The sequence below is a fragment of the Eumetopias jubatus genome, unplaced genomic scaffold (genome assembly GCF_037043125.1).
Source record: "Eumetopias jubatus isolate StellerSeaLion01/CBP00866 unplaced genomic scaffold, mEumJub1_p1.0 scaffold_9, whole genome shotgun sequence".
Lineage (NCBI taxonomy): Eukaryota > Metazoa > Chordata > Mammalia > Carnivora > Otariidae > Eumetopias > Eumetopias jubatus.
In genome coordinates this window covers 72,017,954-72,034,793 of record NW_028274815.1, presented here as the reverse complement: position 1 = coordinate 72,034,793, position 16,840 = coordinate 72,017,954, and the positions used below count along the sequence as shown (strand labels likewise).

Below are 16,840 nucleotides of genomic sequence, written 5' to 3'. Positions count from 1 at the left end.
AGCTCATACACAGATTTTGAGAACATTTTCCTTGTGAATTCTGGGTTTATTTAGAATCTCTTCTTGCTCTTACTCCATTCTATCCTAATTCTGCTGCTTCTTTTGGGGAGCAGACACTTGTACAATCTTCTCCTGCTAGTTTTACTTTTTTTTAAAGATTTTATTTATTTATTTGAGAGAGAGTGAGCAAGCTGCAGGGGGTAGGGCAGAGGGAGAGGGAGAAGCCAACCCCCTGCAGAGCAGGGAGCATGACATGGGGCTTGATCCTGGGACTCCAGGATCAAGATCTGAGCCAAAGGCAGATGCTTAACTGACTCAGCCACCCAGGCGCCCCTCTCCTGCTAGTTTTAGCCGCAGTTTTTCATAACTAGAGCTTAGCACTTCTCCTTCGTCTAATGACGTAGACATATGGTGCATCATCTCTCCAGTGCTGCTAATAGCTTACTTCCCTCCATCTCTGTACTGGTGAGTCTTAGGCTTGATGGCAAGGGGCTTTGGAGTTCCAGGTTAAAATAAATGCAGGCCTGTCTTGGAATAGAATATACAGTTCTTATGAGTTTTAGAGGAAAACATAAGACCACACAAAAACCTAAGAAAATTTATATTTAAATCAGGTTGCTTTAGGGCCTGTTGATTGACTTATGAGGAAATTTGCTTTTTCTTCTCTCGATATTATTTCTAGAGAAAAGTTTGAAAAAAACACAGCACTAAATGGACTAAACATTCAACTGTTTATTCTACAAGTAATTGTTGAATTCCCACATAGTGCCAAGTCATGTATGGGTGCTTTGGGATATGCAGAGATGAAAGAGATCCAGGACCTGCTCTCAAAAACTGTACAGTTTAATTGAAGAAGGTTGAGAAGATTATGCAGAGTACATTGGGGAAAAAGGAAGTAAGTGGCAAAGTAAGCTTAGAGGTAGATCAGAAAAGTCCCCTTAGAAAAGAAAGTGGTGCTTGAGCTGGACCTCAGAAGTTGGAGAAATACTTGACCTTGTTGGAGGGTATCTGCTAGGAACTGCAGGCCAATGAGTATGGCTGAAGCCTAGGATTATAGAAGAGGATTCGGCAGCCTTGGTCCAGTAGCTGTAGATGTGATCATTTAGTATGGGCAAGCCAAATGAAGAAGTTTAAGCGAGCATTAGCCAAATCAAGGAGAACTTATTTAGTGTAATGAGTTTGAACTCCTATAATTATAACATTAGCATTGAGTTCCTTACTACGGTGCTGTAAGTGCATTATCTCATTTAATACTTACAACTCTTTGAGGTATTCTTACCTAATAAGGAAACTGAAATTTGGAGAGATTAAGTAACTTTCTCATGGCCACATCACTAGTAAAAGGCATACAAGGAACTCAGAAACTCTGACTTCAGAACCTGCACTCCTGCTAGGTATGAGGCATTGAGGGAGCTGCTGAAGGGCTTTAAAGAATGAGGCAACATTGTCAGTTCTGTGTTTTATTAAGGTCACTTAGGTGTCATTGAGTTCCAGTATTAGAATCCAGTATTAGATTCATCTATCACTTCATAGAATCATCTTTACTAATCATTATAATAGAGCTACCTTCAAACACAATAAGAGCAATAGGAGACCTTATTTAGGCGGAGAAATTCCAGAAATAGTCACTATCACCCAAAGTAGGTGCAGCAGTTTTAAACTGTAGTTGTCTCTCTTGCTCACCTTACAATGACTTAACTTTCTGTGCCAATATATATGTTACAGTATTGTATAACAGAGGGCAGGAGGCACAGGAATCTCATACTGAGATAGCAAAACAAAATCTTTTTCGTCAATATTTTGGTTTGGTATAGATTTAGAATAAATTCATCTGCTTAAGAAATATTTATTGAACATACTTGTGTGCTAGGCACAAGGATACATCAGTGAACAAAATGACAAAAATGGAACTCACATTCTAGTTACTGAATTACAGTATTTATACTGAAGCACTAGTATACTACAAGCAAATATAAACTTTAGGACAGTTAATGATGATGTTAGGGGCTAAGTGCAAATCTAGGTTCAAATTTAAGATTCCAAATTAGCATAATTTGTATCTTAATAGAAATGAAACTAAACCAGTGGTCCAAGCAGCTTAAAGTATTGGCAGTTTATCAAAATTGCTCTCCTCTATTAGAGAATCACAAGAGACAGCTTCTGTGTTTGGATACTCTGTAAATGTGTATGTTAGCTTTGATAGATGTAATAAGTCCTTATAGTTATTACTGAGCTTATAACAATTTAAATTATACCTCTATGGTTCTCATATCATTCCTTAAGCAAATGGATTGAGAATCAGATAACAAATGTGTCAGTTTGTGTCATAACTCTCAGTTTCACATAGCTGAACCTAGTGTCTTAGAATTTTTTTCTCAATTATTGTTAGTGATTTCCCAGCATCAAGGCTAAGGAAATATAAACCAGGACATACAAATTAACACTTATGACAGAAATTTATTTGAATCAATTATTAAATCAGTAGCATGTTTTGAACTCCAGTCAGAACTATGAAGGAAAAAAAGAGAAATAATATGACTGAACTAAGTGGGTTTTTTTAATCACTATTTGGGTGGATCTCATGACTCTTAATGACAAATGACTTTCAACTAGAAGTGAATTATTTGCTTAAACTAAATAGTGTCAGAGAAAATATATACGAAAGACTTTATAAAAGAACAAAATTTTTATTCTTTATGAACTGGATATAGTGGTTACCTAGCTAATAGTATGTTTTTAAAAACACAGCTACGTTTTAAAGAGCTAAAGTATTATCAGTGAAAAAATAACATGAAGTGTCTTCAGTTGTGACAATAAACAAGTAAGTCTTCAGTTTAATTTTAATACTAAAACAGATTGGGTACTCTAAATAAAAATTGTTTGTAAAGTCTACACAGAGTTTCTGTTGTATTTGTTCTAAGAAGTTCAAGATTGTACCTTGGTCAAATCATTGGTAATCAGGTATTCTTGATTACTGAGTGGGATCATTTCTCTTGCAGTTAGACATTTTTCTAGAGCTAATTGGCAAGGCATCATGGGAAGCATACCTAAAATATTTGAAACCAAACAAATTACATATAGATAAAATTCTTTTGCAGGGAGGTTTTCGGTTTCATAAAGTTAACTTCATGTGGGAGAATTCAAATCAATTTGGTTATAATAAATCTATACAAGAAATAAATGTGTTTAAGGTATACTTTTCCTGCCCTTCTACTGTTACAAAAATAGTATCTAATTTTATCATTTTAAATATTTGGAAACTAAGAAGAGAAGTGTCCATGCATCTTTCTTATGTTGTCAGGGTAAGCCTCACCAATTTTCTTTAGTTTTAGGTATTGTTTTTAAGAAATATGACTCCTTGAATTCTAATGAAAGTTTACTATAGGAAGTTAAGCTAGAGATACACTAACTTTTTTGATAAGATTGTATAGGTACTTCATTTATAAGATTATAAATTTTCTGAAAGTTTTTCCTCATTATGCTTTCAGTGTTAGATTCTCCCTCACCATCACCTCCTTTTTTTTTTTTAATGAAATTGGAAACAAGGTAGACCTTCTTTTATTAAAAGAAAAATTATTTTATGGAACAGGAAACTGTCTGTCAGGGCTTTTGCATAATGCCATGCAAGATTTGTCCTGCACAGGGCCACTTGGCTGAGGCAGTGAGTGGGGTCTGAAATTCAGCCCACGCTCCAGTCTTCAAGCTGTGTGCCTTCGTACAGGGAAGCATTCACCTGGAGGCTGACTTGCTTTTTTCCAGTTCACACAGAGATACAATATGGGCTAGAGTCTGAACCTTTTCTTCTTCAAAGACATGTTAGAATACTGAACTCTATCAAATTATAGTCAGGTCTCATTCTAAAAGACTAGAACTGGAGAGATCTTTTCTTGGCTATGACATGAGAAACACTGATTCATACTCTTTTTACTTACTGTTCTTTCTGCCTTGAAATACTTTTCCTTCGGATATCTTCTTTTTCTCATCTCCCTGAATCTTTGCTCAACGCTTGCTTCTTCTTGAAGCCTTCTCTAACCTCTGTATTTAAAGTGCAGTCACCCTTCCCAACACTCTCTATCCCCCTTTACACTTAGTTTCTCTCCCTCATGTTTGTCACCTTGTGACATACTGTGTTTTAATTATTCCTTTGTGTTCTGAGAGGGTAGGGGTTTTCCTGTTTTGTTTTTTGCTATATTCCCACAGCCTGGAATGATGTCTGGCTCATAACAGGGTACTCATTTTATTGAGTGAATAACAGAATAGAGAATTTACAGTATATTCTGTAAATCCTGCAGAATTTCCTACTTTAGTCATGGGTACTTAGTGAGTATTAATGATTGATGATTGATAGAGTACAAATAGAAGGCCTAGGTTCTGGAAGTAGACTACTGAGAAGTTCAAGTTCCACCCCGCCCCCCAGAGACCTGTCTGTGTCTGTTTTTTTCATTGTTAAGATGGAAATACTAATAGTACCCACATCATAAAGTTGTGAGGATTAGATGAATTAATAATACTCAGGGCGCCTGGGTGGCTCAGATGGTTAAGCGTCTGCCTTCGGCTCAGGTCATGATCCCGGGGTCCTGGGATCGAGTCCCACGTTGGGCTCCCTGCTCCTTGGGAGCCTGCTTCTCCCTCAGCCTCTCTCTCTCTCTCTCTCTCTCTCTCTCTCTCTGTCTTTCATGAATAAATAAATAAAATCTTTAAAAAAAAATACTCAGAACATGCCAAGCCCATTGATACCCAACGTTAGTAATTTGGTGATAATTAGCTTGATCTAAGGAAAGGAGGGCAAAGAGATCATATACTTTATTATTGACACATTTATTTAGGACCTACTATTGTTCCAGGCATTGTGGAACATAGGGGATGAGACCGGTTCCTATCTTAATTGGGAAGGCATTCATAGAGACTCTTGTTTCACAAGGTCACAGTTTATTGAAGGGGAAAGAGTTGTAGTATGATATGCTCTTTCATAACAACCATCTTCTGATTTACTTACGTCTGTTTGGTAAAGTCAGTAACTTTTTCTGTCTTCACAGAGTTTATGGTCAAGTTGGGGAGAAAACAAGTCAATATCCTTATGGCCTTATTATCTAAAATAACTTTATAATTAGGTATTACAAATAAAATGGGAAACAGGGTAATAATTTTCTAGCTTTGAGATAGAAATGGGAAGTTTCATATCTGAATCTTATTTTAAACATCCTTTGTAATCTAAAATTTCTAAATATTTTTTTCTTTTTTTTTTTTTAAGATTTTATTTATTTGACAGAGAGAGACACAGCGAAAGAGGGAACACAAGCAGGGGGAATGGGAGAGGGAGAAGCAGGCTTCCCGCTGAGCAGGGAGCCCGAAGCGGGGCTCGATCCCAGGACCCTGGGATCATGACCTGAGCCGAAGGCAGATGCTTAACAACCGAGCCACCCAGGCACCCCTAAAATTTCTAAATATTTTCTAACTTTTCCTTCACATTAGATTATACCATATTACTTTTATTTAATTACAGTTATTCAGAATAATAGATCACCAAGATGGAGAAGAACTTCTAGCAGAAAAGTAGATATGAGAGCATAATGACTTTATCTGGAGTAGAACCTGCTGATTTTACCATCCTTTTGAAGCTCATTTTCCTTCTGGAATATCCATAATTATGTTTGACCTCCTATGAAGGCTATAGTACTTGTGGGCTCATATATAATTATGATTAAAAACATTACTAATACTTTTGTGCCAGCAATTATTATTTATTTAGCATCTGTAAATTCACATGATCTAGACTGACCAAATACACATATTTTTAACTCCTGTAACTAGTATGTAATTAATGAAGTACTTCATAACTGCAGATATGCACAGATAAAGATACTTTTTAAATGCCTAGGGTAGGGGCGCCTGAGTGGCTCAGTTGGTTGGGTGTCCAACTCTTGGTTTTGGCTCAGGTCCTGATTTCATGGGTCATGGGAGTCCGCTTCAATATTTGCTCCCTCTGGCCCTCTCCCTGCTTGCGCTATCTCCCTCTCTCTTTCTGTCTCTCTCATTCTCTCTCAGATAAATAAATCTTTTTTTTTAAGGTAAAAATGCTAAAAAGTAGTAATGCCTTAGTGTACATTTTTAGTTAATTACAGTTGACCCCTGAACAATGCCAGGGTTAGGGGTGCTGACCCCTGCTTCCTTCCCCTATGCAGTTAAAAAATATCCATGTATAACTTGATTCCCCAAAAACTTAACTACTAATAGTCTACTGTTAACTGGAAGCCTTAGTGATATACACAGTTGATGAACACATATTTTGTATGCTTTATGAATAACATACTGTCTTCTTACAGTAAAGTAAGCTAGATATTAAGAAAATCATAAGAAATTTTATTATCTACAGTACTTCTCAATTCTCCTTTATTCGATACTATCTACAAAACTGTTCATAATTTTAAGTGAACCAAAACAGATTGCAGAATAATGTGTCTCATTTTGTTTAATGTGTGTGTGTATGTATTTAAGTAAAAGAATATACACCAACTCTTAACGTTGGTTACCTTTGCAAATACTTATAATAGCCTCTCTTTTATAAAGAACATTAATATTGTTACTCTTTTCCTTTTTCAGAATCTGATATTGATGCTGCCACTGCAATGATGCTTTTAAATACTTCTATAGAACAAGGCATTTTAGAATGTAAGCAATCATCCCATTCTTCCTAAAATACATTTTTGTGAGTGCTTTATGAAATGTAATTTAGAATGCAAAATATTTAAATATTATAGGCAAAATTGTTTTTTCTGTGTTTTCTTTTGAATTACTTAGTTTCTATTTTATTATATTTCCATTAATATATGTGAGCAGTTATGAGATTGAAGTTAATACTGTGATAGATACTTTACATGGACCAAGAAACAAAGAAATAATAGCATGTATAGAAATTAAGGTTGAGAATTTAAAAGTAAAAATGAAAGCCATAAATAAGAAAATACAGGAAAGTATATTTATAACCTTGGAATTGGAAAACCCTTCAGATACAAACTGCAAAATCCATAAAAGAAAACATAGGTAAATTTAATTAAACATCAACATTTTGTAGTTCTGACAACAAAAAATATATGTAAGAAAAGTCACACAAGGAGAACATTTTTTTACTATGTATATAACAAATGGCTAATATTGAGTATATGTATATAAAAGGACGCTACAAGTAAGAAATAAGAAAAATGTTCAGAAAAGCCAAGAAAATATATGAATTAGTGGGTCTCAGGGAAGGAAATAAAGTGGACAATACACATTTGAAAAGATAGGCAACTTCTCTAGAAGACGGAAATGCAAAATGAAACAATATTGAGATACTACCTTTTTTTGTCCATGAGATTATGAAAAATTAAAATGATTGATAATATTAGGTGTTAATTGTGGGAACTGGATATTGTCATACACTGTAAGATGTAAATTAGTACAACCATTTTGGAACACAATTTGAAAATACCAGCTACAAATGCAAAGCAAAACCTCAGTGAGATCTCATGCCAGTCAGAATGTCTAGTATCAGAAAGACAAGAAATGACAAGTGTTGATGAGAATGTAGAGAAAAGGGAACCTGCTGTTGGTGGGAATGCGAATTGGTGCAGCCACTATGAAAAACAGTATGGAGGTTCCTCAATAAACTAAAAATAGAAGTACCATACCATACCATCCTGTAATTCTACCTCTGGATATTTACCTGAGGAAAAGAAAGACACTTAATTCGAAAAGATACATGCACCCCTGTGTTTATTGCAGCATTATTTGCATAGCCAAGATGTGGAAGCAAACAACCTCTGTCCATCAGTAGATGAGTGGATGAAGATGTGATATATATACACAATGGAATATTACTCCGCCATAAAAAAAGAATGAAATCTTGACATTCTTGACAACATAAATGGACCTAGAGAGTTTTATGCTAAGTGAAATAAGCCAGAGAAAGACAAATTCTGTATGATTTCACTCATATGGAATCTAAAAAGCAAAACAAATGAACAAACCAAAAACAAATGGATGCCTGGATGGCTCAGTCTGTTAAGTGCCTGGCTCTTGATTTTGGCTCAGGTCATGATCTCAGGGTCGTGAGATGGAGCCCTGAGATGAGGCTCCATGTTCAGTGTGGAGTGTGCTTGTCCCTCTCCCTCCCCATCTGCCCCTCTCCTCACTTGTTCTCTCTCTGTCAAATAAATAAAAATCTTAGGAAAAAAAAAAACAAAAACAGACACCTGGGTGGCTCAGTCAGTTAAGCATCTGCCTTTGGCTCAGGTCATGATCCCAGAGTCCTAGGGCCTGCTTCTCCCTCTGCCTGCCGCTCCCCGTTTGTGCACATGGCACACGTGTGCTCTCTCTGTCAAATAAATAAGTAAAATCTTAAAAAAACAAACAAACAGACTTACAAATACAGAGAACAAACTGGTGGTTGCCAGGGGGAAGGAGGGTGGGGGGTGAGTGAAATAAGTGCAGGCAATTAAGAGGTTACAAATTTCCAGTTAAAAAATAAATCACAGGGAGTTAAAAAGTACAGCATAGGGAATATAGTCAATAATATTGTAATAACTTTATATGGTGACTACACAAGGTGAGCATTACATAATGTATATAGAATTATCAAATCACTATGTTGTACTCCTAAAACTAATATAAGATTGTATATAAACTATACTTCAGTTAAAAAAAATTATAATTTGAAATGTATATATTCTTTTACTTAATAATTCTGTTTCTTGGTATTCTAGAAGAATATTTGCATATGTGTAAGAAGAGGCGTCTAGAATGATTTTCATTGCAATATTATTCACAGTAGTGAAAAATTGGAAAAACCTAAATATCAATAAGAAAATGGTTAGCTCAACAGTGGCACATTCCCATTGAGGCATTCTGTACGAACAGCTCAAAACAATTACATTTTTCATGGAAAGGTCAAGACATATCATGAAGTGATTTTAAAATATTTCAAGTTAATACCTACAGGATGATATGTGGTCTAAGTAAAAAAAGAAACAAGTGAACAAAAACCTACAGAACATTACTAACCCTAAAGCACTACTCAGTAGTGATACAGTAGTTTAAATGGCCTTTTCTTGCAATCAGATGCATTTGACCTATTGATGGAAGTTTTCTTTTCCACAGGTGAGAAGCCTCTTCCTCTTAAAACAGCAATGCAAAAAAAGAGGAGTTACAGCAATGCATTTAATCATCCCAGTAGTGTGCGATTGCAAGAGAGTGATTCTTTGGCCACGAGCATTGATCCAAAAGAAGACCACAATTACAGTGCAAGCAGCATGGCCGCACAGCGCTGTGCGTCCAGGTCTAGTGTGTCTTCTCTGTCCTCTGTGGATGAGGCATATGAATTTATCCCAAAGAGTAGCCATGTGGGAAGTGATGGCAGCGAAGGATTTCACAGTGAAGAAGATACAGATGTTGATTATGAAGATGATCCTCTTGGAGACAGTGGCTATGCATCACAGGCTTGTGCAGATGCCTCTGAAAAAGGGCAGCCAGGCAAAAAGATGCGCAAACAGTTATGTCAAGAAATTGATGAGGAGCTCAAAGAGGCGGCTGGATCTCTGCTCCACCTTGCTGGAATCCGAACATGTCTGGGTTCCCTAATAAGTACTGCAAAGACACAAAATCAAAGGCAGCGGAAAAAATAGAAATACTTATTAGTGTGAAATTATTTTAAAGTGTGGCAATACTCTTCTACTTAATTCTTTACCAGGGATATCAAAGCCATAATGGACTTCTTTTGTTTTAGGGTGGGGGAGGGGTGCTAATTACTTGTTTATTTCACAACATGTCTGTTTTGATTTTTATTAAATGATTGCTGTTAGGATCATGCCCAACCATAGTTATGCTGCCAAGTCCTAAAAGCATAATTTTTGTGATAAGTGTCTCTAAGATTTGGAAATTTTTATATAAGAAAATCCACAGCCTGTCTTAAAACTTGTAGGAAAAATCTTTTATTCTGTTAATGTGTTAAAGTGTAAGAATTGGCAACTCTGTAACTTTTTTTCATTTTCTTTTCCAATCATTTGTAATTAACTGTAGTTGCTGATCCAGCTAAAAATGTTGCTGATGTCTTTCTCACATACTTCTCTCTGGACTCATGCAATCCAGTAGAATGAGATTTGGATTTTTTTATTTTGTCTTAATTTTAGTTTTTAATTATCTTTTGTTGAAGCATGGACAAAGTTGAATATAAATTGGAAAAGGTCCTAGATGTCTAGAAAGCTCCTTTTGGCTACATAGGCAGGAAGTATAGCAAAGAGTTTTGAAATTTAGAAAAGGCAGTTTTGTGGTAAAATTTCAAATAAGAACACTCCAATTCCTATTATAATATTATCTTTGAATTTTTTTTTACTTCCCAGATGTTGCATAACATTTATTGGGGCCTTTTGTTCATTCCCAAAGTGCTTTGCAACCATTTTAGCCACTAGCTGTCTTTGTTGAGTAAAAATAACCCAAAAATAGCCATAAAGTATGTTATGGAGTTAACACTCATTTTGACACACTTTTTGCAATAAGAGAATCTTTCACTTGTTAAATGGACTACATTCTGGGAATTTTGTAGTAGGAATGGAGTGTAACCTAATATAAACATTTTGAATACTTATTACTTATGTCCTCTTAAATAAAGATAGATCATTTAGGAAAAACCTTCTGTCCAAGGTTTGTATGAATTAAGTTTGTATTCCTAATTAAATTTAAGAGGATTTAACAAAACTGTAGAAACCAAGTACCTTCATGAGTTTCAAAATTCATATAAAATTAAATCTTATACAGTACACCCTTTGGGGGAGGCAATATAATAACGTATGTGCCATTTATTCCATGCTAAAAGATTTTATATTGCTGTTCCAAAGGTGCATTGACAAGGCACCTTTTTTTTTAAGTATTTGAACAAATCTGCTTTATGAGACATTTTTCCATATCATTTTTATAGTTTGACTATATTAATTTAGAAAGAACACAGGATACTAATAAAACCAAACTTACTCATTATATATATTTTTTTACGGTGGTGGAAGCAACTTTCCAAAATTCAGTCTTATCTCATGGTGCATTCTGTTTTATAACAATGACCTTGTTTTCATTTCTCTGATAATTTCTGTATACATGTACATACATACATACATAGGCTCGTGATTTTGGTTGGTTACTTTCAGCTGTTTCTATGACTAAAGCATTTTCTTGGATTTTTTTTTAAAGAGGTATTTTTATTTTAACTTGTAAATTTTATTTGGGCAAAACTGTCAAATGAGAAGCATAATGAAAACATCTTTTTCAATTGGCAAAACTTTAAGCCAGAGCCAGGGATAACAACATTAATATTATCTGTCCTGTTTCCATGTTAATTGTAATTGAACTTGGATAGCCACATTAATAGAATCGGTGCTGTTGAAATACAGTAATTTTTAAATTTGTTGATAATGAAAAATAGTTTTTAAGTATGCAGGATGAGGTATTTGGGGTTGTTTTTTTCTTCATTTTTGTCATATCTACTACAGAAAATGGCTAATCCAAGTTAACACCTTTTACATAGACAGTGACTATAACACACCAAAAAATGCTTATACCACAGTGTAAGTAGTACACAGATTATAAAAATCATTTCAGTAACAATATCTTAAAGCTGTTTATGGTGGCCCTCTGGATAGACCTTAGTACCAGTGTGTTTCAGTGACCTGGTTCCAGTTTATTTTGTTCTACTGAAATTCTGTACCCCAGATGTTCTCTCTGGTTCCTGTCCATTAGATAATTACTCTTCATAAGCAGAGGAGGATGATTTAAGATAAAGAGGGGGAGAGTTGTTCCCCCTTTAAGAGGGATCTTCAAAATTATTTTGGCTTAATATAAATAACAATAATTCTTTAAACTTAATATTCTCTCCCTCTTCGAATTTAAAAGTTTAAATGCATCACTAGCAAAGACAACGCTTTCATACTAAAAGCTAATGGGAAGAAGTCATATGGTATTTTACACTTAATATACAGAACTTAGTGCATCACTTTTTCCATTTGCTGATTTACCGAGGCAGTTATTTTTAAGGGGAAGTACCTTTTTAATTATGATTCCCCCATTATTACTTTCATAGATACTATGATCCCATTCCTCAGGTGTGTTGAGATAAAAACATGGCTAATAACCACCCAATTAAGGAAAGTCGTTTCAAGTCCTATGGACTGGAAATTGTATTTCTAATAATATATTAATAAATTACACTGTAATAGAAACAGCTTGGCAATCCCAGAGAGGTTATATATGTTCCAGCATATTTTAAGACTGTGATTTAAGCTAACATAATTTGCCTTACATCAATATAAATTGTTACAACCGATTCTAGTTTATAGTAGATTTCTAGTGAAGTTTTGACTCAGCACAATTAATCTTCATCTTTCCCATCCCAAATAGAATCAGTGTTTCTTGAATATAGATTTTTGAAGTTTATTTGTGCAATATATTACTAAATTCATTAATATTTTATTTTACCTTTCAAATTCAGAGAAAGAAAACATACTTGTATTCATGGAAAATCTAATTATTGGTGGATTGCCTCCTTTTTTCCACCTTTGAGCCTTTCCTTCTTTCCCTATAGCCAGCATGACTTCTCTTAACTTAGATTCCCCTGTATATAGTAAGGCTTAGAATATATATTTTTTTTCTTTTGCTACTTTCTGAGGCATTATGTAAAAGGTTCGTATTAGGTGGTCAGTTAAATATATGTAAGCACGAATTCAAAGGTAGAGAAAGTGTTGAGGGAATGTGTGTGTCTTTGTAGACGAGGAGGCCTTTCCTAGCAATTTAATCAACAGATGTGAATAATTCACAAAGCTGTAAAGATTTGTCTTAAATACTACAGTAACTTAACAACCATTTGTGAAGACCACACATTTAATTAAAGGCTTTCTGGTTTACATATACTTTACAGTTTTTTTTTTTGTTAGTTTGAAATGTGTAAACTTTGATTTAAACAAAGTTTACTTCACTATATTAATGATGTACTCAAAATATTTATTGAAAGACAAAGTAGAGTATTTTAATGTTATACCTGCCATTTTTTCTTAAAGCACATTTATTTCTGCATCTAACTGCCAGTGCCATTGTTGTACATTTCTTATTAAACTAAGTGCTTCATTTTAAAGTATTATGTTGCCATCATATAGTGTATAAAAATGTATAATTGCCAATTCACTGTAACTATTTATTTTCAAATGAAAGTGTAAGAATGCTTTCTGATTCAAGAAATTTGAGTTATTAAACTGGTTTCCTTATCCTCTTTTCTAATGTAGCATAAAAATTGCCTTGAGTTTGAGTTATAACTGCCAGTAGATGACCAGTCACAAGTGAACCACTTCTCAGTTGCCAGTCTTTGTTCATATTAAAAGCAACCTAACAGATATTTAGTTTTTGTATCTAATCTCTGATTATTAAAATGTTTATAAAGTTTATTTTTACCAAAGAGATGCAATTCATTATGATAAAGTATTGCAGAATAAACCTTGTTTTATAACATTGGTGTACTTTCTCTGTCCTTTTGAGGTGGGTAGTGTAGATGTAAGTGGCTCATACTTATACATACACACGCCCTTTCCATTTTGGTGTTACAAAGTTGAAGTCATACAAATGAAAAATAAAGTTTCAATTTCAGAATTCTTAAAAGTCTTTCTTAAGTATTGTTTTTCCTGGTTTTTACAAGCCATTTTAATCATTTTGAAAGCTAAAATAGTGTTAATTCCATTATTCTCTTCCTGAAGATGAACTTCTTTTCCTGTGCATATGTAAGATATTTTGAAATATAAGAAAAATTGAGCAGATTATGAAATTAAGATTATTTCTAAATATAGTAGTTGTTTCTTCAACAATTCCCAGTAATACCATGTGTTTAAAAATTGGGGCATCCATTATAAAATGAAATAATCTACAACCAGTATCTTAATTTTAATCCCCCACCCCCCACTTCCCTTTGAAATTCTGTGCTAGTAATTTAAATGGTATTAGTTATGTAGAGTTGTTTATTTAAAATGAGTCAAATGAGACAGCCATATTGATTTAAACTACCACGTTCTCTAAGGCCTAACTCCTTCCAAAGTACCTTTTTGATAGAAAAAATTTTACCAAACATAGGCATTTGGGACTCATGTATTTATTCCTTAAGAGTTTTATTCTCACTATTGCATTCATCTAGCTCATACTAGTTCTGAAGGGGGAAGAAATATATACCATTTTTAGAGAAATAACTTACTAAAATATGGGTTAAAACATTTAGTCTTTCCCTCAAGAATTTCGGGACATGCTAATTTGCTAGTTGTTTTTTTTTAACCGGAAATAAAGCTCAGAAATGTAGATGTTAAACTGTTGAAAATCTTTAAGAAGGAAAACAATTATTAATCTTAGTGTTACTATGTTTCATGAAACTTTAAATAGAGAACTGTTAGAAGCTGTCAACTGCAAATTGAAATAGCCAGTGCTACACATGTGTTTGATAGTTTGTGTTCCAAAAGTTTGTTTACAAGTGCATTCTTGGAAGAGGCATTTTTCACTGAACTCAAGGCAAGTTAGGAAGCCTTATTTACCTCATAATGTAGTGGATAAACAATGCCTTTTTAACTAAAAGTGATTCTTACACAAAATTTTTGTATAAATGGATTTACTTCCATTAGAGATTTTCCTCAACTTTGAGATTTTGGTTCAAGTAAATACTTATAAATCAATCTTGTGGGGAAAATTTAATAAAAGCAGAAACTAGCAATTGGACAGAAAGGAGACATTGTAGAGGATATTAACTTAGGGGAGATTTTAGAACCCAAGAGGTTTTTTTTTTTTTAAGATTTTTTTTTATTTTAGGAGGTGGGGGAGGGGCATGGTGCTCCATGCAGGGCTCGGGCAGGGCTTGATCCTAGGACCCCAAGACTATGGTCCTGAGGTGAAACCAAGAGTTGGTCAGGTCAACCAACTGAGCCACCCAGGCGCCCCTAATGGCTGAGGATTCTTTTTTTTTTTTTAAGGTTTTTTTTTTTTTTTTAGATTTTATTAATTTGAGAGAGAGGGAGTGCAGGGTGGGGGAGCTGGGTAGAGGGAGAAAAAAGCCCACTCCACGCTGAAAGCAGCTCAGTGCGAGACTCTATCCCACAACCCCGAGATCGTGACCTGAGCCAAAACCAAGAGTACAACGCTTAACCGACTGAGCCATACAGGCACCCCAGTGGTTGAGAATTCTTAAATGGAGACTGCAGCCACATAAAGTACTCTGCAGTGTAACTAAATTTATATGATGATCTTGTATATCAGGAAAGGAATTGAGAAAAAATTCCACACCCTTGGTAAACTGAGCATTTTTTCTGGGAATGCAAGATACTGCCACTTTGGAAGAAAGGTTGGTGGCTTCCTACAAAATAAACATATTCTTACTGTATTATCCAGCAGTTATGCTCTGTGGCATTTCCCCAAATGAGTTGAAAATATGTCCACACAAAAACCTGCACACAATTCTTTTTTTTTTTTTTAAGATTTTATTTATTTATTTGAGAGAGAGCGAAAGAGAGAGTGCACAAGCAGTGGGGAGAGGGAGAAGCAGGCCCCCCGCTGAGCTGGGAGCCCAACATGGGGCTTGATCCCAGAACCCTGGGACCATGACCTGAGTTGAAGGCAGATGCTTAACCAACTGAGCCACCCAGGCGCCCCCCTGCACACAACTCTTATAGAAGCTTTATTCATGGGGCGCCTGGGTAGTTTAGTTGGTTAAGCATCCAACTTGATTTCAGCACAGGTCATGATCTCAGGGTCGTGAGATCAAGCCCCACATCAGGATCCATTCTTGGCAAGGAGTCTGCTTCTCTCTCTCGGTCTCTACCTCTGCCTCTCCCCCAACTCTCATGTCTTCTTTCTCTCTCTCAAATAAGTAAATAAATCTTTTTTAAAAAAATTTTATTCATAATTATTAAAAACTTAGAAGCAACCAAGATGTCCTTCAATATGTGAATGGGTAAACAAACTCTAGTATATATCCATATATCTATATAAACTATAGTAATATCCATACAATGGAATATTATTCAGCCATAAAAAGAAATGAGCTATTAACATCTCTCCAACGAAGATATACAAATGGACAACAAGCATGTGAAAAGATACTAAACATCACTAATTATTAGGTAAAATGTAAATCAAAACCAGAATGAGATACCACATCACATCACATTAGGATGGTTAGTATTTAAAAAACTAAAAACAAAGTAACAAGTGTTGGCAAGGATGTGAAAGAGCCAGTACCCTTGTACACTGTTGGTGGAAATGTTAAATGGTACAGCTCCTATGGAAAGTATATGGGAGTTCCTAAAGAAATAAAAAATATATATGATCCAGGAATTCTAGGCATATACCCCAAAGAAGTAAAAGCAAGGTCTCAAAGTAGTATTTGTATACCCATGTTCATCACAGCATTATTCACAATAGCAAAAATGGAAGCAACTCAGGTGTCCATTGATGGATGAATGGCTAAACAAAATGTGGTATTATATATACAATGAAATATTATTCAGCCTTAAAAAAGAAGGAAATTTTGACACGTGTTATAACACAGAAGAACCTTGAGGGTACTATGTTAAGTGAAATAAACAAGTCACAAAAAGATACACACTGTATGATTCCACTCTAGTGAAGTACCTGGAGTCATTTAATTGATACAAAGTGAAAGGGTGGTTGTCGAGGTTTTCGGAAGAGGGAAATGGGGAGTTGTTTTTTAACGAGCATGGGGTATGAGTTTTGCAAGATGAAAGAGTTCTAGAGATTTGTTGCACAATTGGTTGTACTTAACACAACTAGAAACAAACAACAA

The 16,840-nt window shown here is 34.9% G+C and overlaps 1 protein-coding gene across 3 annotated transcripts in view; it reads left to right on the top strand.

The window, feature by feature from the left end:
- The window catches only part of FOXN2 (forkhead box N2), a 63,558-nt gene extending 50,042 nt beyond the window's left edge, over positions 1-13,516 (top strand). For all 3 annotated transcript variants that reach the window (XM_028103896.2, XM_028103895.2, XM_028103897.2), the window contains exons 5-6: positions 6,601-6,669; positions 9,136-13,516. In XM_028103896.2, the coding sequence (XP_027959697.1) occupies positions 6,601-6,669; positions 9,136-9,659 (593 nt within the window). In that variant the 3' untranslated portion in view covers positions 9,660-13,516. The remainder of the gene's footprint in view (positions 1-6,600; positions 6,670-9,135) is intronic.
- Positions 13,517-16,840: the final 3,324 nt, after the last annotated feature.